The sequence below is a fragment of the Canis lupus genome, chromosome 34 (genome assembly GCF_003254725.2).
Source record: "Canis lupus dingo isolate Sandy chromosome 34, ASM325472v2, whole genome shotgun sequence".
Classification (NCBI taxonomy): domain Eukaryota; kingdom Metazoa; phylum Chordata; class Mammalia; order Carnivora; family Canidae; genus Canis; species Canis lupus.
Window position 1 is genome coordinate 23,206,897 of NC_064276.1, and position 25,599 is coordinate 23,232,495.

The 25,599-nt window shown below is 37.5% G+C and overlaps 1 protein-coding gene across 4 annotated transcripts in view; it reads left to right on the forward strand.

Moving 5' to 3' along the window:
- CCDC50 (coiled-coil domain containing 50) overlaps positions 1-25,599 on the forward strand; it is a 74,202-nt gene that overhangs the window by 13,835 nt on the left and 34,768 nt on the right. For 2 of the 4 annotated variants that reach the window (XM_049105865.1, XM_049105866.1), the window contains exons 1-5: positions 3,771-3,800; positions 8,760-8,796; positions 15,498-15,560; positions 16,373-16,499; positions 21,722-21,812. In XM_049105865.1, the coding sequence (XP_048961822.1) occupies positions 3,786-3,800; positions 8,760-8,796; positions 15,498-15,560; positions 16,373-16,499; positions 21,722-21,812 (333 nt within the window). In that variant the 5' untranslated portion in view covers positions 3,771-3,785. Of the gene's footprint in view, positions 1-2,982; positions 3,089-3,770; positions 3,801-8,759; positions 8,797-15,497; positions 15,561-16,372; positions 16,500-21,721; positions 21,813-25,599 lie in introns of those variants that run through there. The other 2 variants (XM_025425365.3, XM_049105867.1) reach the window with 2 other exon arrangements.

Here is a 25,599-nt window from a genome sequence, read left to right on the forward strand (position 1 = left end):
GAAGTGATGGAGCTTATTAAACATTTTAGACACACTGATTTTCCTTTGACTCAGGCCCACAATATGTAAAGGAAACATTCTCCTTCAGTTGGACAATGGTTAGCAAGAGCTATAGAAATGTAGTAAGGTGTGATTACAGTTTAATTTTTTGCCAGGATATTTCTAAACATTCATAAGAGGAAGCAGTGATTGCATATTCTATTATAGATTCTATACTAGACAAGTGCCAAGATCTGTGTTAGTGAGTAACTTAGTTGAGGGACTTGATTGGAAGAAATACTTAATGGGACATAAGTATAGGACTTAAGAATTCCTTAATTCTGATGCTGCCAATAATAATAGGTTCCATTTATTGAATTTCCTTTTATTGAGTGACAGATGTATTTGTTGGCCCTTCACTTGTCTAATTTAGTTCTCAAGACATTTATTCTCATTTTACAGAGGAGGAACCTGAACCTCAAAAAGATTAAATAACTTGTACAGGTCTTATAGCCATTAAGTAAGCCATATTTGAATCCTGGTCTGTATAGCTCCAAAGTTTTTTTTTTTTTTTCCCCCTCTGAAATACTCTTTACACAGCAGGAAAAATCCAAGACAGAATAATGCTGCCACTTTATATAATCTTTATTTTTGCTTTATTGAAGAGGTCTCAGCTTTCTCGTTATTGGAATTTACCTCTATGCTTCAGGTTTTGCTTCTTTCTCCCGATAGCAGTAGCTGCTTCATTTCCAGCTTTCTTTAGGAATAGGGAACTATCAAAAGTTTACATCTAACTTAAGTACCACTAAGGTGAGTACATTTTTTTTCTCAAAAATTAAAAAAAAAAAATAGGGGCACCTGTGTGGCGCAATAGGTTAACATTGGATTCTTGGTTGCAGCTCATGTTGTGCTCTCAGGGTTTTGAGATCAAGCCCTGCATCAGGCTCTGCACTCCGTATGGAGTCAGCTTGAGATTCTTTGTCTCTCTCCTTCCGCCCCTCCTGCTCATGCACGCATGCTCTCTCTAAAATAAGTAAATCTTAAAAAATAAAATACCCTCTCTGATGAACTGCATAGAGAGAGCCAAAGTGGTTGAAAGAATCACTTTTTAAATTCTTGGCTCAACTCCCTGTTTATCAGCATAGGCATTTTCTAGGTGTGCTTTGAAATATAAGCTAGCTTCTTTCAGTTTACTGTTGGGTTGCTTCCTTCTATATAGATGGTAATTTCCAGGAAATCTGATTTAAATGTAAGCCTACTTGTATTATAATTAGAAAGCTAAATCTCCTGATCTTCTGGAAAGGCATTCCCCTAGATTCTAAGAAAGGTACCCATGATCTCAAGATATCTTGTAGAAAAACACATTTCTAGTCAGTAAACATGACCAATTATTGAGCATATGGCAGCATATCAGAGTAAAATTCCAAAAAATCTCCAAATTTACTCATTTGTTTTTTTTTATATATTTTTAAATCTATATGATCTAAGATTACTGGAATTGTGTGTAGAGTTCTGAAAAATAGTTACCAGAGTGGAACTGTTGAGTAGTACAATTTGCTTTATAGGAACAGGATTCTAAGAGAATCTTTTTACAATGCCTATTTATTCCATGGCTGCTATTTGAAACAAAATTTGGGGGGGGGGTGAATATTACTCTTGATTTTTTTAAAATAATAATTATATATATATATTTGAGAGAGAAGGGAAGAGCAGAGGGAGGAGAAAATCTTTTTATTTTTTTTATTTTTATTTTTATTTTTTTTATTGGAGTTCAATTTGCCAACATATAGCATAACACCCAGTGCTCATCCCATCAAGTGCCCCCCTCAGTGTCCGTCACCCAGTCCCCCCCACCCCCCCTTTAAAAAAAACGAGTGGGAAATATCAGAAAGGGAGACAGAACATGAGAGACTCCTAACTCTGGGAAACGAACAAGGGGTGGTGGAAAGGAAGGAGAAAATCTTTTTTTTTTTTAAGTATTATTATTTTTTTATTTTTTTATTTATTTATGATAGTCACACAGAGAGAGAGAGAGAGAGAGAGAGAGAGAGAGGCAGAGACATAGGCAGAGGGAGAAGCAGGCTCCATGCACCGGGAGCCGATGTGGGACTCGATCCCGGGTCTCCAGGATCACGCCCTGGGCCAAAGGCAGGCGCTAAACCGCTGCGCCACCCAGAGATCCCAGAAGGAGAAAATCTTAAGCAGACTCCATGCTGAGCAGAGCCCAACTCAGGGCTTGATCTTACCATCTAGATCATGACCTGAGCTGAAATCAGAAGTCAGACGGTTAACCAACTGAGCTACCCAGGCACCCCTTACTTTTTTGAAATTGGTGACGGGCACTGAGGGGGGGCACTTGACGGGATGAGCACTGGGTGTTATTCTGTAAGTTGGCAAATAGAACACCGATAAAAAATAAATTTATTATAAAAAAATAAAAAATAAATGTGTTTACTAATCCTGATAGGAAAGAAAGTGCTAGCTAAAGTATCTCCTTGCAGGAGAGACGTTGAAAGTGGAAATATCTGACTCAGGGTAAATAGAATTTGCCGTAGCTAGTACTTAAGGAAACTCTCTTGTCATATGAAGCCAATAAACCAAAATGGTTTTCTTTCCCTGGTGTAAACTTGTACTTAAGTTGGGTTGGATGTGATCTTTTGGGTTTTAATGGGCATGACTGGGTTTATCCTACAGGGGTTTAAGGAGATGGGTGGCTTTTCTTTCTAGGCTAAGGCAAACAGAGAAACCAAAACCATTTGAGGGCTGCCAAACCTTTTGAGGGCTTGTTTAAGTGCCAGGAAAAGTGCCATTCAAATAGTGGAACAACAGAAGATCGGAGTTTCTTTAGGGATACATGCAATATAAAAGCAATAAATTCTTACAGTCTGGATATTCTTTGTGGAAAATTGTTCTGTCTGCTACTGCTTATCTAAGGACATTTAAGTATTTGGGGTATTTTGAGGACTGCTTGTGGTAATCAAGGATCTTTTGTTTTCTACATAGAAAGTTATCTCCATCAGAATAATTTGTGAATACCTTTTAAAAAGAAGTGTACAGATTTCCTGCAGTGCTCAAGTCCTTATAGTGGTTGTTATCACTCCTATTTTGGGTGAGTAAATGTAAGCTATATTAATTTGTTCAAGATTATTCATTTAGGGAGTGTTAGACCCAGGACTGTAATCAGGATAAGAATACTTGGTTACACTATACTGTATCCTTACAGCAGTGAGTATTCACTGAACACAAGTGCTCTATGTAAGGTATTGCAGAAAACACTGTGTAAAGAGTTTCATTGTTTTCTAAGTGTAACTATTTTTAAAGATTTTATTTGGGAGGTGAGAGGAGCAGAGGGGCAGGGACAGCAAGCAGACTCTGTGCTGAGCACAGAACCCAATGTGCTGGCTGCTAGATCCTTGATCCTGATGAGATCATGATCTGAGCCAAAACCAAGAATGCAAAGCTTAACTGGCTAAGCCCCCAAGGTACCCCTCTGAGTGTAATTTTGATATTTATCTTTTTATATTCAGTTAGGAAATTTTAAATCCATTTAAAAATAAACCGAATCATTTAAAAGAAGGAATGATTTATTTTAAATAATTTTTATGATATTAAAAGTAATTACTTATTTACCTGCTGTGTAAATTCACATATTTCTGAATTGTTCTGAAATGGAGCACCCATGTAAAATGTAATTGTTCTTTAAGGAGTGCACCAAAGACAGTAAACTGAGGAGAATCTTCTCTACTTTTGACCAGTTTGATTTTCGGGATCAACTGAAATTCACAGATGTAGATTTGTTAATCAGAATGCAGAATTCTTCAGTAAGTGTTTGGTCAGTAAGTGTTAGCCATCTGGTGGGTTTATTCAGTAGCAGATGTATTTCCCAGAATTGAATTCCTTTAACTGTATTGAAATCAGTTCGATTTCCTTTCTAAGTGGGTATTTACTCACTTTGTTTCAGTGACTATATCTGCACAGTACTTGCTTGATAAATGTGGAATAACTTTTTCTTTTTTCACACTGCTGAAGTTAGCAAAACTACCACCACTTTATAGCTGAAGAAAAAGAAACAGGAGAAATACAAGAATTTTGAAGATAAATCAGTGGCTAACACAAGACCAGTAATATATTCAAAACCTTTGGTTGCCTATACTGGTAAAGTGAGCTACATCTGTTGGTTAAAATATAAGTGCATATGCACATGTGTGTGTTTGCATACACACAGACACAGATGATTAAAATGGCTTTAAATGCTACTGAGTGGTCTAGTTTAAGTTAGCGGTAACCTATCTATCTCACTGCGATTATTGTTTAGAGCAGTGCTGTCCAATAGAGCTTCTGTGATGATGGAAATGTTCTGTATTTCACACTGTCCAAAATGGTAGTCATCAGCCCCATATAGTTATTTAGCACTGAAAATGTGGCTCGTGAGACTGAGGAACTGAATTTTTAAAATTTAATTTTAGTTAATTTGAAGAAATATCTATATATGAGTAGTGGTTCCCGTATATAGTATGGGGGAAAACTTGTGACCTGAATGGATAGAATAGTGATGGATAGACCATACAGATTTGGTCTAGTTTAAGGAAATCTTTTCTAACATCTATTCCAACATTGGATGATATAAAGGTACATCATACAGAGTTTGAAGGGAGCTTCACTCGCGATCACTTGGTGGGAATGCAAGGACAGAACCTAAGCACCAATTTTTGGGAGTGTAGACTAAGTGACCTGCAGGTTGAGCCTCATTTTGAGATTATGGGATGCTTCTTGAGAAGAGAGGAAGATTTAGCATCTAGATCTGCATTTTCTGAAAATAGATAAGATCTGAGTTGTAACTTTTCTTGAGTAGTATTTTGGTTACTGTCAACACAGAAAAGGTTGGCTTCAGAGTACTGATCCATAAAGTTGATGCCTGCAAACACAGGAAGCTTGTGAGGTTGTGTTTGTGGGTATTTTTTATACTTTACGATAACTTGAGTCATATTTTTCTTTCTTTCTTTCTTTTTTTAAAGGTTTTATTTATTTATTCTTGAGACACACAGAGAGAGGCAGAGACATAGGCAGAGGGAGAAGCAGGCTCCTCCTTCTTTCTCCTTATACGGAGCCCAATGCAAGACTGGATCCTGGGACTCTGGGATCATGCCCTGAGCCAAAGGTAGAAGCTCAACCACTGAGCCACACAGGCATTCTGAGTCAGATATTTCTTTATGGAATGTTTTACCTGACAGTTCTACCGGGATGGGTAAACATTGCTCTGTTTCCACCCTACTATCTTCCCTCCTGCCACTTTTTCACTGTTCCTCTCACTCTCAATCTTTTGCTCTGTCAGATGGAAATTTCTGACTCAGCCATTTTCACTTTTCCAATAAGTTACCCAGTTCTTCTGTGGTCTCTGATAATGATGTGGATGGTTTATGATATTAAAGTAGTACTTCTGATTTGAGGACGTACATTATCTCAGCATTTTTCAAAACCCACTTGCCTGCAATCTAATGTGTCTGTGGTCAACTATAACATATCTACTTGCCAAACAAGTGGTTTGGGTTACTGGGGTTTTCATTTAACTTTGAATTTGGGGGATTAGAAAAAAAAATAACTCAGGGACTGATTTTAATAAATTGCATCAGAGTGAAATGTTGGGGTTAAATCAGTTGTTTTGCTTTAAGACATTTTAATGTCTTTTTACTTAGTCTTGGGCTTTTGTTGAAGATGTGTGTGGTGTGTGTATGTGTAGGTACACATTTAAAACACATACTTTAACTATTGATGATGTCCATTAAGTGCTTTCTATTTAAGTTCTAGCATTATAACAGCTTAGTTTCATGTTTACTGCTAGTAAAATATTTCTATTCAGTGTAGAACTGGTATTCTTTCTTTTTTTATTTTTATTTATTTTTTTTTAATTTTTATTTATTTATGATAGTCTCAGAGAGAGAGAGAGAGAGAGGGAGGCAGAGACACAGGCAGAGGGAGAAGCAGGCTCCATGCACCGGGAACCCGATGTGGGATTCGATCCTGGGTCTCCAGGATCGCGCCCTGGGCCAAAGGCAGGCGCCAAACCGCTGCGCCACCCAGGGATCCCTCTTTCTTTTTTTAGATAATGGAAACTGGGCAACTTTCACATTTCCCAGCTTGCTTTGGTTCTCAGGAAAATCAGATACAAATTTGAGGACTTATGTAGACTTTGTATTTGGTAATATACTTTTTTCCTTAACAACAACAACAGCAACAACAACACCCTTTCATTTTGTAACCTTAAGGAAACTATAAACTGAATCAATAAAACATTGCAAATGCAACTCATTTTTTCCTAGCAAATATTTGTTTCATTATTTAGATGTGAAAATTAGATTAAAAACATGTATCTTATTATAAAATATTATTAAAAGGATTATAAACATTGACTACTCTTCAGAGTAGAGAAATTGGAAAATATAGAAATACTTAAAAAGGAAAATAAGTGACATTGTAATTCTACAGTATATAGTCAGTATTTGAATTTTGAGGTTTATCCTTCCTAATATTTTATGAAGTTGCAAAGTCAGGTGTGTCACCTATAGTCAGAAAGGGTCACAAGATCAGCCCATATGGGGCATCTGGGTGGCTCAGTCAGTTAAGTGTCTGCCTTTGGCTCAGGTCATGATCCTGGAGTTCCAGGATTGAGTCCTGCATCAAGCTCCCTGCTCAGCGGGAGTCTGCTTCTACCTCTACCCCTCATCCCACTAGTGCATGCTCTCTTTCTCTCTTTGTGTCTCTCAAGTAAATAATTAAAATCTTTTTTTTTTTTAAAGGTCAGCTCATATAATGGAGAATACCTTTACTTGTGCCTAGCTTGTATGATAAGCCACATGGATAATCATCTATAGGGTGTATTGAACAGATTTCAGAGTGCCATTTTTTATGCAACCCCCTCCCCCAACCACCACCGCCAATCTACCCAAGGCTGGAAGTAGGATCAGTGGATAATGTCTATGAATTGACAGGTTTTGTCCTTCTGAAGACCATCTTACTTTTCTTTCTTTCTTTCTTTCTTTCTTTCTTTCTTTCTTTCTTTCTTTCTTCTCTTCCTATTATTATTTTTAAAGATTTTATTTATTTATTCATGAGACACACACACACACACACACACACACACACACACACAGAGGTAGAGACACAGGCAGAGGGAGAAGCAGGCTCCATGCAGGGAGCCCGACGTGGGACTTGATCCTGGGACTCCAGAATCATGCCCTGGGCCGAAGGCAGGCGCTCAACCACTGAGCCACCCAGGGATCCCCCTTACTTATATTTATTTACAGGGGGTGCTGCGTTGAAAGGAAATGGGCTTCCTGGGGATGAAATATTTAAGAGGATGGTTACTTGGACAGGGTAAGATTGGACTTGACAACTACTAAAACCTTTTCTGATAATCAGTTTCCATAATTTTAAGAAAGTGATGAATAAGCACATTTTTATGACCAGAGATTGAAGCTTAGAAATATTTGAAGAAACTAGAGAACCTGGCCTAGATCCCTTCATTATTCTTAGCTATATTTTCTTGAGGTTAGAATTCTTGATACTCTAAAACAGTTTGGTGCTCTCACCAAAGTGATAACTTTAGCAGACCAGATATTTGGTAGAACTTTGCAGAATTCTGCTCCTTGTAGCACCTTTTTTGAAAAGGGTAGCTTTTTATCTCTCAGTAATGTTTGTGGCAGGATTGATTCACCTGGAAGATATTTTCCTATTACAAAGATCCTTCAAGATTCTTCCCCCCATATTTTAAAAAACAAACAAACTAATTAATTAATCAATTTATTTATTTCTTCCGATATTGACCCTTTTTTCATTTACCTTAATTTACTAACATTTTCTGATTTTAAGACTCTTTGGCAGTCTGCTACTATAGAAGATTTCTGAAGACTGAGAAGGTTTTCTCAGATGAGTCAGGACACCACTCCAAGATTCTGAAAATTCCTGTCAGTATCTTAGCACACGTTACATTCTCTGCTTCAAAATGCCATGCACATCTTATGTATCCTGTTGGGTTATTTAGCTTAACACATATCCTGATGTATACACACACTTTTTGTAGTCTGGGGGTCTAATCTTAGACACTTATTTGTGTGATCCTTGGCATTATTATTCCAGCTCTCAGAGCCATCATTTCTTCATGTATTGAATGACGTTTTGAACTGTGGTCTAAAGGGACCAACAGTTGACCATCTGACTGAATGTACTACCTTTCTAGATATTCTAGGATTCTATCAACTTTTATCCATTATAATATGTATAATGTATCTGAAATTTGGGTGATGGAACCAGAAACTCTTTACTCTCATTTTATTTTATATTTTATTTTTAAGATTTATTTATCTTAGAAAGAAAGTGAGCAAGAGAAGGGGCAGAGGGAGAGGGAGAGAAGTAGACTCCGTGCTGAGCGGGGAGCCCTACACGGGCTCTACCTCATAACCCTGAGGTTATGACCTGAGCTGAAATCAAGAGTTAGATGTTTAACCGACTCAGTCATCCAGGTGTGCGCCCCCCTTTACTGTCATTTTAGGTAATGTGGACAGACATGGAGCTCCTCAGTTTTTTTTTTTTTTTCAGGTTAGCTGGAAGGTGAGGATGGGCTCATACCTGCAAAAAATGCAGTATATCATGGTACCTCATTTATATTGGTCATCATTTTCCTAGGAGCCCTCATTTCCACAATTATTTATTTGAAAATCATTATCTCAAGAACTGTGATAAATGTTGGAGATAAAATAATCCATAATATTTTTCCTGCCTTACAGGATCTTGAATGTATGCTGGGGAAACAGATGGGTAAAGGTAATAATAAGATTAGTGCTATAGTATTATATTTACTATATCCTATGAAGTCACTGGGGGAAAAATGTATAGGCATATCTGTTGGTTATGTGACAGTCAATTGTGATGGTTTTGGCTTTATTCAAGAAGATTGGATAATAGAGAAATGACATTTGAGTGAGGCTTTTGAAAGTTGATTATGAATTTTTTAGACAGTGGAGAGGTGCCTCAGGCAGATAGAACAGAGTTCTGCCCTCCACACCCAATCCGTAGTATGGTGACTAAGTTTTCTTCCCATTCTCTGTGTTCTGTACCCACACCAATGAACTAAAATGTAAACCAAAACCAGTAACCATAAAAATCCCCAAATAGTTGAAACATTGGTTAATAGTACTTGACTCAGTCATTTGTACAAAACGTGGATGAAAGTCTCTGTCTTTCATAAAGGAATTATAGAAATATGTGTGCCCTTTGCAATTAATTTAGTAAGGGGGGCAATTACATTAAGGATAAATATTTTAGAAAAGTGGATCTGATTTAATTATATTATGGGTCTCTTCTCAGAAGGATCATCTATCTTCTAGACAGATGAAATAACCATAGTATATGGGATAGAACAGGAGATTTGGAGACTTGATCAGAAAGCTAGGCCTAATCATTGGCTACTTTGACTAGGAACAAAGTAAATGAGGATGGAATACCTATGTCATTGACCAGTTTTTCATCAGCCAAAATTAGGTGCTACTCTCCAACTTCTGTCATACCGTACTTGGATGTTGTTAATTTCCACAGGATGGACATCTAGGACACTAAAAGTCAGAGAAGGATCAAGGGCTTCAGTTATCCCTTATCCTCTAGTAAATTAACTGCTCAAACATCACTGAGATCTTATTCTCATTGTTTCAACCTTCTGCCTGAAAGGGAAGTTTCAGTTGTCAGAGTGGCCAGTGACTCAAAGCTATCTGCTATTTTGGGACTCATTATTGGGGCAGATGGTTAAGAGAGTGTCCACAGTCCATAGCTGAGCTACGGGGATGGGGATGAAGGTTCATTTTGGATTGGTATTGGTGGTGATATTGGTGATATTGGTATATATGTGTATATATATATACTTTGTTGATTATGAAAACGTTGAAAACTTGTCATTAGGATAACTGTTTACACTTTCTCCTGCATCCCATTTCTCTTTTACTCAGGCAATTTTATTAGAGCTTTTCCTTTTGTAGGGCAACAAACAAAAGCATAGGGGTTTACATATGTATCACTTGGACACATTAGTATGAAATTCATTAATACGCTCTTTGCAAAGGGGGATACTCATTGATGTTGGATGGAAAGTAGAGGAGAAGGGGGGAGGTGGTTAGATCCCAAAGGGAGATTTTCCTCAGAATTTCCCACTATACTCACAGCTGAGGGATCTTCTTGTAGATTGCCCATGAAACACTGTAGATGAAAAGATCTTTTTATTGCTGTTGTTTTTCAGAGGTAAACACAGCCTGATTGCTATAGAGACTTATTCTGGGGAGAGAGTGAGACAAAATAAGTGATGTCACATTTTTATTGCTCTATTTTGAGACCTGGAATCCACATTCTAAGTATATGTATCACCCTTACCTAAATTCTCTTGTATTCACAATTTTATCAATAAATGCATATTTATCTTATTTACTATTTAATGATATCACTCTTTTCTGATGTAATGAAATATAGACTTTGAACAGAAACTTTTGGGGCCAGAAGAGCTTGATTTGGTTCTGATTCATTTGTTTATTTTTGGGCTATCTTGGTCAAGTCACTTTATTTCTCTGAGTCATAGTTTTCTCATAAATAAAACGAGAGTATTGATAAAGCCTTTACCTTCAAGTGGCTAGGAGAAATAAATATGAAAGTGCACTGTCATCAACAGTTTTTATGTTAGTGTCAACTGTGCCCGAGTGTCATTACCAAATTTTTTAAGACAAAATATATGTCTGGAATATCATCCTCATTCATAGAGGCTGTTTTCATGTGTATGGAACAAAGGAAAGCAAGTACTATCCCTGCTCTCAATGTGATGAGTAGGTATCCCATCTGCTGCTAATAGCATTTACACAAAAATAGAATAATTTACAAGCTATACCAGAATATAAAAGGCATACAGATGCAGTTGAAAGAAAAAGTTTCTAGTGAGTGTATTATTAATCCAGGCATTTGTATGTGAGTGGAAGCTTGTAAAGATTGACTCATTGGAATTGTTATTTCCAGAAAGTTTTGGGATGTGGGTAAAAGAAGGACAGAAGTGGAATGCTGTCTTTACTCTTCTGGTTTGTAAGAGTTAATTGATCTCCTTCACTGAGAATGCCTACCCCTTCTGCCCTTAAGAATTTTAACCTTCCTTTGAAATTTGTTTTGTATGTTAGCTATTTTAAGGTTTCTGGATACCTTTGTCTGAGTCACTCCCATTTCTTATACTTACCTCCACTTCATACCAAGCATAACTCCTCCATTATTTATGCCCTCAAAGAATATTCTGTAGGTCTTTCTAACATTTATTAAATTATATTGTGTTTATGTTTACTTACCTTTCTGTCATCTCTATCTTCTTGATGGCTTGGAGATGACTTATTTATCCTAAAAAAGAGCTCAACAAATGTTTGTTGAATGACTGTGCTTTCTAGATATATTCTATGTCATTTATTTATTTAGGGAGATCCATAAATGAATTAAAAACATCTTTTTCTTCAAGGAAAATGGATGGGGGAGTGTGTGTGTGTGTGTGTGTTATATGTATATATAAATCCCACTTCTTATTTCTGAAATTTGTTTGGCTCAATGCAAACTAATTCACTATATCCCTATATGTATATATCTGGATTAAAAAGAATCACTAAAACTATATTTCATTTAATGGGAATGAGGAAGATTTCTAGTTTTTATTTAAATATTTGAAAATTTTGTAAGCCTCTGTGTTGCTGTCATAACAAAAGAGCTCAATTCTGTTCATAAAATTGTTTTCTTCTCTTGTCAATGGAATTTTTACTGTGTTTTGACTTTGTTGATCAGTGTTTCTTCATTTTTTCCATTAATATCTCTTGGAGTCTTACTATATGCTACGCCCAGTGCTAACTGTGTGGAAGGTGCAGAGATTAGTCCAATAGGGTCCTTCTCCTGAAGAGTTTGCAACTGGTTGGGGAGGCAGCTGTGTATTTGAGCTGAATGATAAAGTGTGTTTCTTTCTGTTGATGTTCTTCAAAAGCAATGAGGCAGAGTTGCATGGTTATTAGTTTTCAAAAGAGACTTAGCTACCATGCCCTAATTGTGGGGAAAATGTTTGAGGTTGGAGATTACAGGACCATTGAAGTTTGAATGAGAATGAAGGAGAGTGTTGGTGTTGCCTTAATATCAACATCAGCCTGAAATTCGGATGAGTGAAAGTGAACATAGGAGGGAGAAAGTTTGAGACGTGGGAAGGTAAGAACTCAAGGTCCAATGATACATCTTAAATGTGCTTGCAGGGAAAGATGGTGAGATGAGTTTATGCTGTTTATCCTCAGTAGTGTTTATACTGTTTACTTCAAAGTAGAGTAGATTAGGGAAGGAACAACTATCTAGGCTCTGAACTTGGCCTGGCTGTGAAGTATTTCTGTAATTCCCAGCCTGGATACTGATTTAAAAGGTGGCTGAATGTGTGATTTTTTTCCAGCTAGTAGTAGAGTCACGATGCAAAGATATATCTTGAAGGGAACTAGAGTGGATGCAGAAGAAACTGGATTAAACACATAATACTTGGTATAAGTGAGATTATCTATTTGAAAGTTCTTATTAAGCTCTGAAGTGCTAAATCAGCGTATTGACAGTATAATTCCATGTATGAGTGTGTGCACTTCCTTCTAGTCCTTGAAGAGCTTCTAGATTCTCTGCTAGCTCAAGCCCTCACCCCTATATGCTGTAAGATTTAGGATCAAATCATGATAATTGAATGTACTTTGTTCTTGTTTAAATAGTAAGAAATCATTGAGAAGAGTCATTGTTATGGTAACTAGCGATTCATAAACTCCATGTACCTGTTATGTCAAATGTGTCTTCATGTTTATGATTTAGCAATATATGCTACTGATGGAATTAAAGATGTGGATTTTAAAAATGTTTGTATTTAATTGTAGAATTTAAAATGCAATATAAAAATTACAAAAAGCAGAAGAAATACAAAATGTAAGAACCTAATAGATTTAATAGATGTTAATATTTGCCTTATTTGCAGTAGTCTTCTCTATTTTGTTCCTAAAACAAGAGAACACCTGATATAGCAAAGACACTCCTGCCCTTTGCTTCTCTCTACAGATGAGCACGATTCTAATTCAGTTTGTGTCAGTGCTGTGTATTAAAAACATATTTTTATTACAAGTGTTTAAGTCCATAAACATAATATTTTTAATGTTGCACTGACTAAAGCAAAAAAAAAATTATTGAAGTTCTTCACATGGGTATGCACATGGAAAATTGCAACGATTTTATAATTTTTTATTTTATTCAGCATGACATTAAAATATATATAAAATATATTGTTTGGCATAATTTTTTGCTCTGATAACATAAAGTGAAGTGGCTTTTTTTGTGAGTATAATATACAGGATGAAGTATGTTTTACATTGTGAGCTACTACATACCATATATACTTATGTGTGTAGGTGTGTGTGTGTGTGTGTGTGTGTAAAACTGAAAAAGTTTCTCCATACCATAATTTCCTCCACTGTGTATGCTATACTTTTTTCTATTCATTTTTTTTAATCTATTAATTTTTAAATACTTGTTCTAGTCTTAGTAAATTGATTTGACCTAATAACAGGTTGTCATCCATGATTTGAAAAATAATCATCTCAACAATTAATCTAATCTTAATTAAGTTTAATACTGACTTTAGTATACACACATAAGCTTTTGCAGTAAAATAAAAGCACTTCAAATAATAAGGCAACATATTAAGATAGCATTCTTTTGAACAAGATTTGATTATATTCATTTTGGCTAATTCATTCTGAATATTTGTTTTCTGTGAACTAAATTCATACATGTTTTAGCCATTTAATCAATTAATATTAATTAGCTAAGCATTTTAGGGAATGCATGTTGATCAATATCGAATATCTCCTTTCAGTCTGTTCCAACCTCATGGTTTGCCTGAAGTCCAGGAGGGCTGTCATGGTTTCAGGGAAGGAAAGAGCCCTTACTGGCTGGGACACTGACTTCTAGCCTTGTCACCAACAGACTCCATTTGGCCTTAATAATAGCCTTTGTTCCTTACAGCCCTCACTTTCCTCACCTGTTAATTGAAAGGGTTCACCAGGTCATTTTGAAAGCACTTTCATTCTCTGAAATACAGGGTAACTAGGATCAGGGACACAGTTGTTACAACTTGCTGAGAATATATCTGATGTCAAAGCACAGGACTTTTTACTGGAATTACTAGTTTCACAGTTGCATTTGAACAAGGGTAAGCAGGTCATATATAGTTTAAGCGGTTCTTAGGCAGAAATGATTTGTAAAACCATTTTGGAGCAACCTATTGTCCAAGATCTACCTACTTTTTTTATGGCATTATTTCTCAGGGACAGGGCTACATGAGTGTATATGTTAGCATATGTAAGTGCTAAAAATAGCAAAAATGTGTGTGTGGTTTTTTTAAATTCCATTTTAGGTAAACGTCCTCATAGGCAAATCCAAAGCTGCGGAAAGAAATCTATAACCTCTGCTAATGCTATGGTATAGTTTCTGGAATCCTAGATAAATCCCTAGTACTAGTTTATGGCTTTGAGGACTTTTCCTTTTTAATGTGAGTTACATGTTGGGAATAGAGCAAGAAGTTACCGTCTAAACTACATGTCCTTCAAACAAGTAAAAAAGCACATGTCATAATAAGAATCCTTCATAAGTATTATTTTATGTATATGTTTGTTTTAAGAAACAGGAGTTTAAATTGCTGTTTAGGGTAGAACAGACCTTGGAGACCATCTTTTCCCATTTGCTTCTAAAAAGGCCACTAAATGCTCCTGCCCCGATCTCCAAATTGAGGCAACATTAGGGACGGATTCCTGGATCCTCTAAGGTTCCCATTTTCTTTTGGTGTACAGATTCATTTTAGGAAGCTCTACATTTAGGGACATGTAAGGAGCCAGTTCTAACTCATGTCTGAGGGTGTGGACCCATTAAAGAATGTGATTATCCTTGACAAAGAGATCTGCCCCTACCTGAGGGACTAATAAATGTATGTTTTTCTTTAGAGATACCAAGATAGCTGTCAGTCTCTGAGAGAGGATCCCCTCCACCCAGATAACTGAGGAAAAGGCTAGATAGATTTCTCTTAACTCCTCTGATATGCGAGGACTCCACTTTCTCTCATCTGCAGTATGCAGAATGTTCTTGTCTCTTGTATTATGGCAGTAGCACTTGCTCTCTCTTAGCGGACTAGAATTTCTGGACCTCTGAGTTCTGATTCTGTGGTTAGTATAGGTAGGCCAGGAATAAGAGCTAACCATTATTTTGTGACACCCTGTGCTTGGCACTAAGCACGTACTATGTGGATTTTTATGATTGAAGACTTTATACTAACTAGTCACTATTTTACATTGCATGTTATCTTATAATATTAGAATTGATTTTTGAAGTAAACACAATTCTTTTTTAAAAAACTATAAAATATTACCAATGAGCCTTCTTGTCTTCTTCTCTTCCCTCATCCTTTGCAGTGTGCCGAGATTTTGCTGTTTTAGAGGACCACACCCTGGCCCACAGCCTACAGGAACAAGAGAGTGAGTAATGGCCCTCATTATGTTTCTTCTGTTTTCTTTTTTAGTGGTAGCTTGAGGCAGGTTTCTTAGGGTGAGACAGCCAGGAACAGAGTCACCAGGCCTACACTGTCCATCTATCCTGGGGGATTTATCTAGGCAAATGTCACCTGGGTGGGGGATGAAATTCTGGGTATTTTGAAGTATGACAGCTGCCAGGGATTAGGAGACTGTTGGGTGTATGGAAGGAGAAGGGGGACTTGAACTTTTTCTCTTGCCTTAGTGTTATAGGAAGGAGACACTATCTGGCATCTATCCCTTCCCCTAGAAGAGGGGCTTGAACATCTTTCCAAGGCATTGGCAGTATCTGGATTGTGGAGTCTTCATAGTATTTATATATGTAATCATGGAAGCTAAATCCAGCTAAAGTTGTATTTGTTACATAAAAGTACATATTTGTGAATATGTAATTTAAGAATCATTAATTCACATGTCAATATAAACATTAAGTATTGAAAAATGTAATTTATAAATAGAGTGACAACTGGTGGAGCAGAGGAGCCGTGGCCTTAGAGCATTTGTGTGGAAGTCCTGGCACTACCACTATTTTGCCATGTGACCAGGAGCAAATTACTTAACCTTTCTGATCCTCATTTTACTTAATGGAAAGATACAAAGAAGTTGCCTGTTATATAGCATTATTGAGAGCATAAAATGAAGTCATAGGTGTGAGGCTCTTTTTAAGGGAAAAGCTCTTCTTAAGTTATTCTGAGGCATACTATTAATAAGCCAAAAACTGAAACATTGTTATTCCTGTCTTCAATATTTCTGTCCAGTTGAGCATCATTTGGCATCGAACATTCAACGGAACCGTTTGGTCCAACATGATCTCCAGGTGGCTAAGCAGCTTCAGGAGGAAGACCTGAAAGCTCAGGCTCAGCTCCAGAAGCGCTACAAAGACCTGTGAGGATTTGGGGGTGGGAGGGACTCACGCTGGGACTGATTTTCTCTGTGGAGCAGCAGGGCAGGGAAGAGACTCCGTGTCTGTCCCTCTCCTGCCTTTCACTATTCAATTATAAATCCTGTAGTGGCTATCCTATAGTTTTCTTTGATTTGAAAATTTTTCTCTGTTGTTGGAACACTTTCTAGGTTTTGGGACATGTGGATTCTAATATGAACTCAGCACTTTTAACTTTAGGACTGTGAGCCATTTGGTCCATCTCTCTGAGTCTATATTTCTTCCCTGTAGCATGTGGAAAATAATCTCTGTCCCTTTGCCTTGTAGGTGGTTTGGGAGGAATCCAGGGAAATAGTGGATATCAAAGAACTTTCTGAGTTGTTTTGGATTTCTTTACTCTTTTCTAGGGGTACTCTTTCCTACAGTTCTTTCCTGGGGGTGTTTGCTGCTATTATTTTCCTTGAACCTCTTGCTTTTCAGGGAGAGATAGAATCTTCTGGAATGCTTTTTTTTTTTTTTAAGATTTTATTTATTTATTCATGAGAGACACACAGAGAGAGAGAGAGAGAGAGAGAGAGAGGGGCAGAGACACAGGCAGAGGGAGAAGCAGGCTCCATGCAGGGAGCCTGATGTGGGACTTGATCTCGGGTCTCCAGGACTCGATCCTGGGTCTCCAGGATCACACCGTGGGCTGAAGGTTGTGCTAAACCACTGAGCCACTCGGGCTGCCCTGGAATGCTTTAAATTACACCCTCAGTTATCTTTATAACTCCAGCATGTGACAAAAGTTCTTTCTTAGTCTCCTCCTTTAATAGTTAGGTAAATGGAAAGATCACATGTAAGGTCTCTTCCAGCACAATGACTTGTTCTTTTCCAATGCTTTAAAAGCTCACAGGGTGCATTTCTTAATTGAGAGTGGCCCCCATCCTTAAATCTCAATGATGGATTTTACCACAAGGTATTGTTTTAAGGAGGAAAGGGCAAAGGAAGAAGTGAAGGCACCCCTCAATTTAATGTCATTCTTGTTCAGAGAAACAGGAAAACCTATTATTTGTGCTGTCTTTGAGGAAGGGTTTATCCTTCTGTTTTATTATTCATAGAGAGAACTTTAGTTATCATTTTGTTCATCTTCCTTATTTTGGAAAAAACGCTGTCACTGACTTTTGCTATACCTGTCACCATGAAAGGCACTAGAGACCAGAGATAGGAGTAAAATATAGCCATTGCCCTTAAGAGCCTCAGAATAAAGCTCTGAGCATTATAAATCTCCAGATAATCTCACAAGCCACAGGAAATTGAAGAATACAGTTCATTCCTATGAAGAGAGGAGACTGGGAAAACCATCCCAACAAAGATACAGTTAATCTGAACCTTGATGGTTAATTAGAAATGTGTAGTCCTAGCTGGGGAAAACCATTCTCGCCAGAGGAGGTAATAGGGAAGGTAAGAGGTAAAAGAGCTTGGAATCTCATGGTACCTACACGATGTTCAGTCTTGCTGGACTACAGGGTGTGATTAAGGGCATGGGTAGGGGATGAGGCTGGAAAAGTAGTCAAAACCTGGACCGAAACGTTACATAAATTATGTTTTTAGGAATTTAGATTTTGCAGATTTTATATTAGAAACAACAGAGAACCTGTTGGGGTTTTCATTTTGGGGCCTAGTTTGTGGACTGGGTAGGTGGAGGATTGTGAAGGCCGCTATTGAGCAATGGTCAAATGAAGAGACGACAAGGTTTGATTTGAGGGTAATAGAAATGGAGTTTAAAGAGAGAGATTTGAGGGATATCTGGGTGGCTCAGTTGGTTGAGCGACCACCTCTTGTTTTCAGCTTAGGTCATGATCTCAGGGTCATGAGATTAAGCCCTGCACTGGGCTCCGTGTTTAGGGCAGAGTCTGCTTGGGACTCTTTCTCCCTGTGTACCTCCTCCCTGCTCTCTCTCTCTCTCTCTCTCTCTCAAATAAATAAATAAATCTTTCAGAAGAGATTTGAGATGTGTAGAGAGGTTCGGGGTCACAACCAGGTGAAGATCAGAGCCAGAGCTAGAAAAATATTCTAGAGTTCTCAACTATTCTTCATATGATCCACAGTGCTTTGCTATGAAAGGCAGTTCTCAGGCTGGTGTAGAGGTTTAAGATCCTGAATTAGGGTAATGATAGCATAATGAGATTATTCAGAGATTCTTGAGATAAAAATAAAACACTAAATATAAATGAAGATTCAGGGAGTGATGGATTATAGGTCTTAAATTAGAAGAGAGCCAGGTATTATATTTCTGCCTGGGACTTCAGGGTTTGGCAGATAGTCCTAACTGAAATAAGGAAGTTTCATGATTTTCACACTCTGGTAATTTTGACAGTTGCACATCACTGGATGGGTGAAATGCTGTAAATATTAATGAACTGGAACCTCCCACTCAATCTGCATCCTGGGGCCCCTGTCCAGCATCAGATTTGCCAGTTGTTGACTACTTCTTTATCACTTGATTTTGCTTCCTCTGGATTCTGTATAATTGGCTGAATGAATTAAATCTGGTCCTTCATGGCAATATGATTTGAAGTAATTAAGCTTAGCTTAAACCTCAATTCTTTCTTTCTTTTTTTTTGTTTGTTATTTTTTAAAAACATTTTTATGGAAGTTCATTTTAGTTAAAATACAATGTATTATTATTAGTTTTAGGGGTAGAATTTAGTGAATCATTTAGTTGCATGTAATACCTAGTGCCCATTCCATCAAGTGTACTCCTTAATGCCCACCAACCATCCCCCATGCTCCCTCCCACCCACCTCCCCCACCCTGTAACCCACATTTTGTTCTCTGTAGTTAAGAATCTCTTACAGTTTGTTTCCCTCCCTGTTTTTATGGTTTTATTTTTCCTTCCTTATCCTACGTTCATCTATTTTGTTCCTTAAATTCTGCATGTGAGTGAAATCATATGGTATTTGTCTTTCCCTGACTTCTTTGGCTTAGTATAAAATCTTCTAGTTCCATCCAAGTTGTTGCAAATGGCAAGATTTCATTCTTTCTGATGACTGAGTAATATTCCATTATAAATATATACCACATCTGCTTTATTCATTCATCTGTTGATGGACATCTAGGCTCTTTCCATGGTTTGGCTATTTTCTATACGAGGAGATACATCTATGTCAGTTGTGATCTTTAACATTTCATTTGGATTTGCCTTCTCTACCGAACTTCTGCTTTCTTCCCATCTGTTATCATCTGCATTTAATTAACAATTGCTAAGTCCTGTGTAGATTCTACATGAATTTGGGAGATGCAAATAGAGGCATACTTGAAAACTAAGACCATGATTTTGTGTATGATTCTTAATTATTAGAAGTGAGTAAATGAAAAGAGGTTATATAATAAAACCTATTCTGAGTAGTTATTTTTTTCTTTTCAGTACTTTGGCTTGAGTGGATAAGAGTCCTAAAATGTTAGACCTATTAAATGAAGTCGTTAAGTGCAAATACTTTTATAGCTGTTAAATTGACACAAGAGGATGCAGCTCACTGGCTGTCAGTGGCAGAACCAGACATCACATCTGCAGCCACCTTCTCCAGTGGTTTTCCTACTGATTCTAACGGAATCTTGCCATCCCTTCCCTGTGCTGTCTTACTTTCTTTTCCTTCTTTTCTGTCTTGTGTGTGCATAACACATGTGTACACACCTGTGTGTGTGTCACATCTTCCACCAACACCTACCTATTTCCAAGCATGTTAAAAGTGACCCATTTCCATACAAATTAAAATAATTCTTTCCTCTCAGTTTTGTCAGAATAGAATATATGGATTTTAATTCCTCAATTGAAGTTAGGATTATTGCTCTCTACAACACTTTTAAATTACAAAATGCTGTTTGTTAAATATGGAACATATAACCAAGACTGAGATTCACTGAGTATTTTTTTTAAGTGGATTCCACACCCAGCATGGAGCCCAATGCAGGGCTTGAACTTGGGATCTTGAGATCAAGACCTGAGCTGAGATCAGGAGTCAGTGCTTAACTGACGTGCCACCCACATGCCCCTACTGAGTATTTAAAGTTCACTTGGCAGGGGGAGAATGAGAGGATTTATTTGTTTAGGAAACAAACTGCATCTATAAATCACAATTATGATTTTATTCCAGCATCTTTTTAAATAGTAAGCTCTAAACCTGTCTGTGGTCTTCATTCCTAGTTAACAGTTTTGTGTAAAAATTGGCTCTCCAGAACTATCACATTCTGGAGATTTAGGCTTCCCAATGACTTTTCTTGAAACCTGAATCCAGAAGACATATGGACTTGTAACCATCTCTGAGAGATCCAAACCCTATTTTTTGTTTGAACTGCTGTTTTAGAGGTTCTGTTTTAAAGGATCTGTTTCTCCCACCAAAATCATTCTCTTGTTTTTTTCACCAAAAAAGTATTGTGAGCTTCTGAGTGCAGAGTGAAGATTTACTCATGTTTGCTTCCTCAGTGAGGAGCATAGTGCCTGGACCACAGCAGGTGCTATTTAAATCTTTGTTGAATGCATGAATGCCCAAACAAACTATGCTAGCTACAGTATTACAACATTTGGTTTTCTTAGGGGCTTGAGTATGAAGAAAACTGGCATCAGCCAGGAGGTGTCTATTGTGAATTGAAGCTGGGGAGTATTTTAAGTATTAGTGAAACTGAAAAATACATCCAATCATTTTAAAGTCATACCACCTCGAAGTGATTCCGGTGATATTTAGTGAGCTCTCCCCCAATTTTTTCTGTGTACTCCCTATCTTTATTTGGGTATTTGTGGACATTAATCTCAGAGTGTATGTTTCCTCTGCAGAATCTTGAGAAAACATGCCTCTCTGTAGAGTGGCCCCAGTATGGTGAGGTGATTCAGGAGTGCAGAAAAAGCATGGGACTTTCCATTGTAGTGTCTGGGGATCAGAATCTGGTTCTGGCGCTTATTTTCTCTGTGATCTTAGGGAAGTGGTTTGACTACTCAGCCCCAGCTTTTTTTTTTTTTTTTTTTTTTTTTTTTCTGTAAGATGTAACAGTATCAAACTCTTTACATCACTATTGTGAGGATTAAATGATAGAAAAACGTACAGGGGCTTATAGTGAGTATTCAGTAAATTGTGTTATTTTTAGGAAAAATCATTTCTTATTTTCTTTATTCATAGTGTCTGTCTTTCTTTCTTTCTTTCTTTCTTTCTTTCTTTCTTTCTTTCTTTCTTTCTTTCTTTCTTTCTTTTAGTGAACAACAAGACTGTGAAATTGCTCAGGAAATCCAGGAGAAGCTGGCTATTGAAGCAGAAAGACGACGCATTCAGGAGAAGAAGGATGAGGTACAACTTAGATAATGCCCCTCTACCCTAGCAGAGGAGGGACTGCTTTCAGTATTCATAGGCTCAGGGTAGGGTTGCCAGGTGGGCAGGTGAGCTCTTGTCTTTGGGGTGCGTAGTCTGAGTGTTGCCTTCCATAGACCACTGTTTATTGCCCCTTGATAACCTAATAAGTGAAATCTTAAAAGATAACGATAATTGAATGTAACATGTGAATTAGTCTCCTAGGACTGCTTTAACAAATGACCCTAAACTTGTTGGCTTAAGACAGTGGGAATGCCAAAGATACAGTTGCAATGAAACGCTGGGACACCTGCACCCTGATGTTTCTAGCAGCAATGTCCACAATAGCCAAACTGTGGAAGGAGCCTCGGTGTCCATCGAAAGATGAATGGATAAAGAAGCTGTGGTCTATGTATACAATGGAATATTCCTCAGCCATTAGAAACGACAAATACCCGCCATTTGCTTCGAGGTGGATGGAACTGGAGGGTATTATGCTGAGTGAAATAAGTCAATTGGAGGACAAACATTATATGGTCTCATTCATTTGGGGAATATAAATAATAATGAAAGGGAATAGAGGGGAAGGGAGAAGAAATGGGTAGAAAATGTCAGAAAGGGAGACAGAACATGAGAGACTCCCTAACTCTGGGAAATGAACTAGGAGTGGTGGAAGGGGAGGAGGGTGGGGGATGGGGGTGACTGGGTGGTGGGCACTGAGGGGGGCACTTGACGGGATGAGCACTGGGTGTTATTCTGTATGTTGGCAAATTGAACACCAATAAAAAATAAATTTATTATTAAAAAAATAAAATAAAAATTCAAAAAAAAATTGCTATTGCTACTGAAAAAAAAAAAAAAAGACAGTGGGAATGTATTCTCTCAGTTCTGGAGGCCAGAAATCTGAACCAAAGTTTTTGTGGGGCTTTGCTGCCTCTGGAAAAGATGATGCTTTGCCCCTTCCAAGCTTCTAGTGGCTCCTGACAGTCTGGCATTCCTTGGCATGTCACTGCGTCCCTACAGCCTCTGCCTCTATTGTCACATGGCCTTCTTTGCTGTATCTTTGTGTCCTCTTGTTTTCTTATAAGGAAACCACTGATTGGTTCTGGGACCCACCGTAGTCTAGCATGATCTTAACTAATGACATCTGTGAAGACCTTATTTTTGAATAAAGTCCTTTTCTGGGGTTCGTGGTAGAAATGAATTTTTAGGAGACACTCTTTGACCCAGTACAGGCTGTATTCCTGTGATCTTGAGAGGGAAAGCACAGACCTGAGCGTAGGCTGAACGGGAGTCAGTACATGTCATTGTGGGAGGTCACAAGCTGCTGTTGCTCTCACTCTTCGTTGCTTCTGGCTTCACTCTTCTATGAGTTCTGCCTCAAAGAACTAATCTTTTGGATTCTGTGGATATTTTAAAATTGTATTGTTTTTAAAGCTGAAAATGACTAAAAGTATCAATAGTGGTTTGTTGGTAAGAAGACTTGAATTTGCAGTTAACTAACTTGAATTTGCCTTTGTGTTGGACTTTTAGCATATCTTACAAACAATTCCTTTTCATTGTGTATTGATTCTGCATCTACCTTCTTTGAAACCAATTGTGCTGTTCTTGGTCACAGGTTAAGGTTATATTAAAGAAGAAGATGATTTATAATTTTAATAGGATTGCCATAGATTTATTGTATGTATACTCAAATATTTTTCTGGGTTAAAAGGGGCACTATTAATAATTACATAAACTGGGCCTATCCTGAGTACCAGCACATGTGATCATCCTGTTAAATAGGTGGGATGAGGGCCATCCGTAAACTAGCCTGCATATACTGCTGCTCCCACAGAGCCATCCTTGTTCCTATAAGACTCCTAGTACTATGCCAGGTGAGCATGAGACACCTGGTATTTGTGTATTTAGCTGTTTTTTTTTGTTGTTGTTGTTTGTTTTTTGTTTTTAAGAAACCTTGATTTTGTAATAATCAGAACTGCAAGTAAGAATTAAGAATTCCCTTTTATCCTTCCTGTTATCAACACAGGAACTCTTTCTTACTACAGGATGTGTTGCCTCTCTGTAGTTAATACTTTGCTTTTAGGGATGAAACTGGAACTGAAAGGAGTGATTATATTTTCTAAACAGGAAAGCTTTTATTTTAAAAATAACAGAGTAATGAACTTGGCTTCTTATAAATGCTACTGGTGTCCTGTGATTTTTTTTTTTCTCCCATTCGGGAAAAACAGGGGAGAATGAAAAACCAAAACACTTTATTTAGGCATGTAGAATCTAAACAGCGATCATACTAAATAGTCTCATGGTAATACTATATAAAAGTAAGCAGTTTAGTGATTAATTCTTTTTCAGATGAAGAAATTAAAACTTGAAGAAGTCAGTGTCTGTTCCCCAGCTATAATAAGATTCCAGAGAAATGTCTCAATAGTTCAGGTCCTCTGACTGACCACTTCGGACACACATGACTGTGATTCAATAGACAACATGTAACCTTTGGAGTCAGACTGCCTTGGGTTTGAATCTTAGCTTTTTAACTTTTGGCTATGACTTTCGAATCTCACTTAACCTTGTAGAACCCAGGTTCCAAATTGGAGATAGCGTGATAATTGTACAAACCCTGGAGGGCTGAGTGAGATCATGTATGTAAGGCCTCTGAGACATATTAAGTTAATAATTTCTTTCTTTTTTACTTTCTTGCCAATTTTTTCCACATCCTTATGCCCTTTATAACAGCTCTTATTTCTCTTACATAGAGATGTATGCTAAATTAGAAAGGGAAAAAATAAACAGGCTTAAGTATATTCCAGTCTAGTGTGATCTGAGTAGTCTTCATGCATTTCCTTGCCTTGATAGGCCTCCCAGCTGACTTGCCCTCCACTGCTGTTTGACCTGGTGAAATGGCCCCATTCCCCAGTGCAGTGCAGAGAATTAAAGGAGAAATTCAGTAGGGGAGATTTAGTGAGACTAACCTTAAAAACTATGTTCAGACTCTGACTTTCTAGCTGATGCCTTAGATTAGAAGATGCCTACCATGCTGAGTTGTTCTCTTAACAAAAGATAGGACTCTCAGCCCACTGGTATGTTACTATATTAAATGAACAAGATTTGTAATAGTAAAGCTTATCATTGAAGGATGTATAATAATGCATATTTATTTATTTTAGTCCTGCAGAGGAGACTGAGACTGAGATGAGATAATAGTGGGGTTTTTCCAGCCAGCTCTTGAAAAAAATGTTGCCTGTTACTCATGAACTACCCTAATTCTTTTTAAAATTTTTCTCCATTTATGCTCTTCTGTTTCCTTGTGGAGTCTGCTTAGCTAGTAAGTTCTTACTGAACAGCAGGGCTGTGGAAAATTCCTCTCTGGATTTTCACCCAGATCTCATTTTCAGAGATTTTTGGGGTCAACTCTCTTTAGTAGTTTATTACCCTTCAAACAACCAGATGTAGAATCCAAGGCCTCTTTTCTCTTGGGACAGAGTATTTTTCCTGCATAGCATTGTACATGAGAAGTTATACAATTCTGTGTGGGTGAATTAGCATTTCTAGCTTTGTTATGGTATAATTTTATTGTGCTTTTTAACACAGCACAGATGTAAGGCAACTAGCATTTCCATGCAGAGAGGCAGATGTAGAAAAGTTTTTTTAAAAAAGAAAGGAAGAAAAAAAAAAGAAAGGAAGAAAAGAAGGAAAGAAAGAAAAAGAAAGATCTTTAGTATTCTTACCAGCATTGCAGCTTCCCCCTTCCTGCTTCTCCCTTACTTTCCCCCTTCTCTTTCTTCTTTCT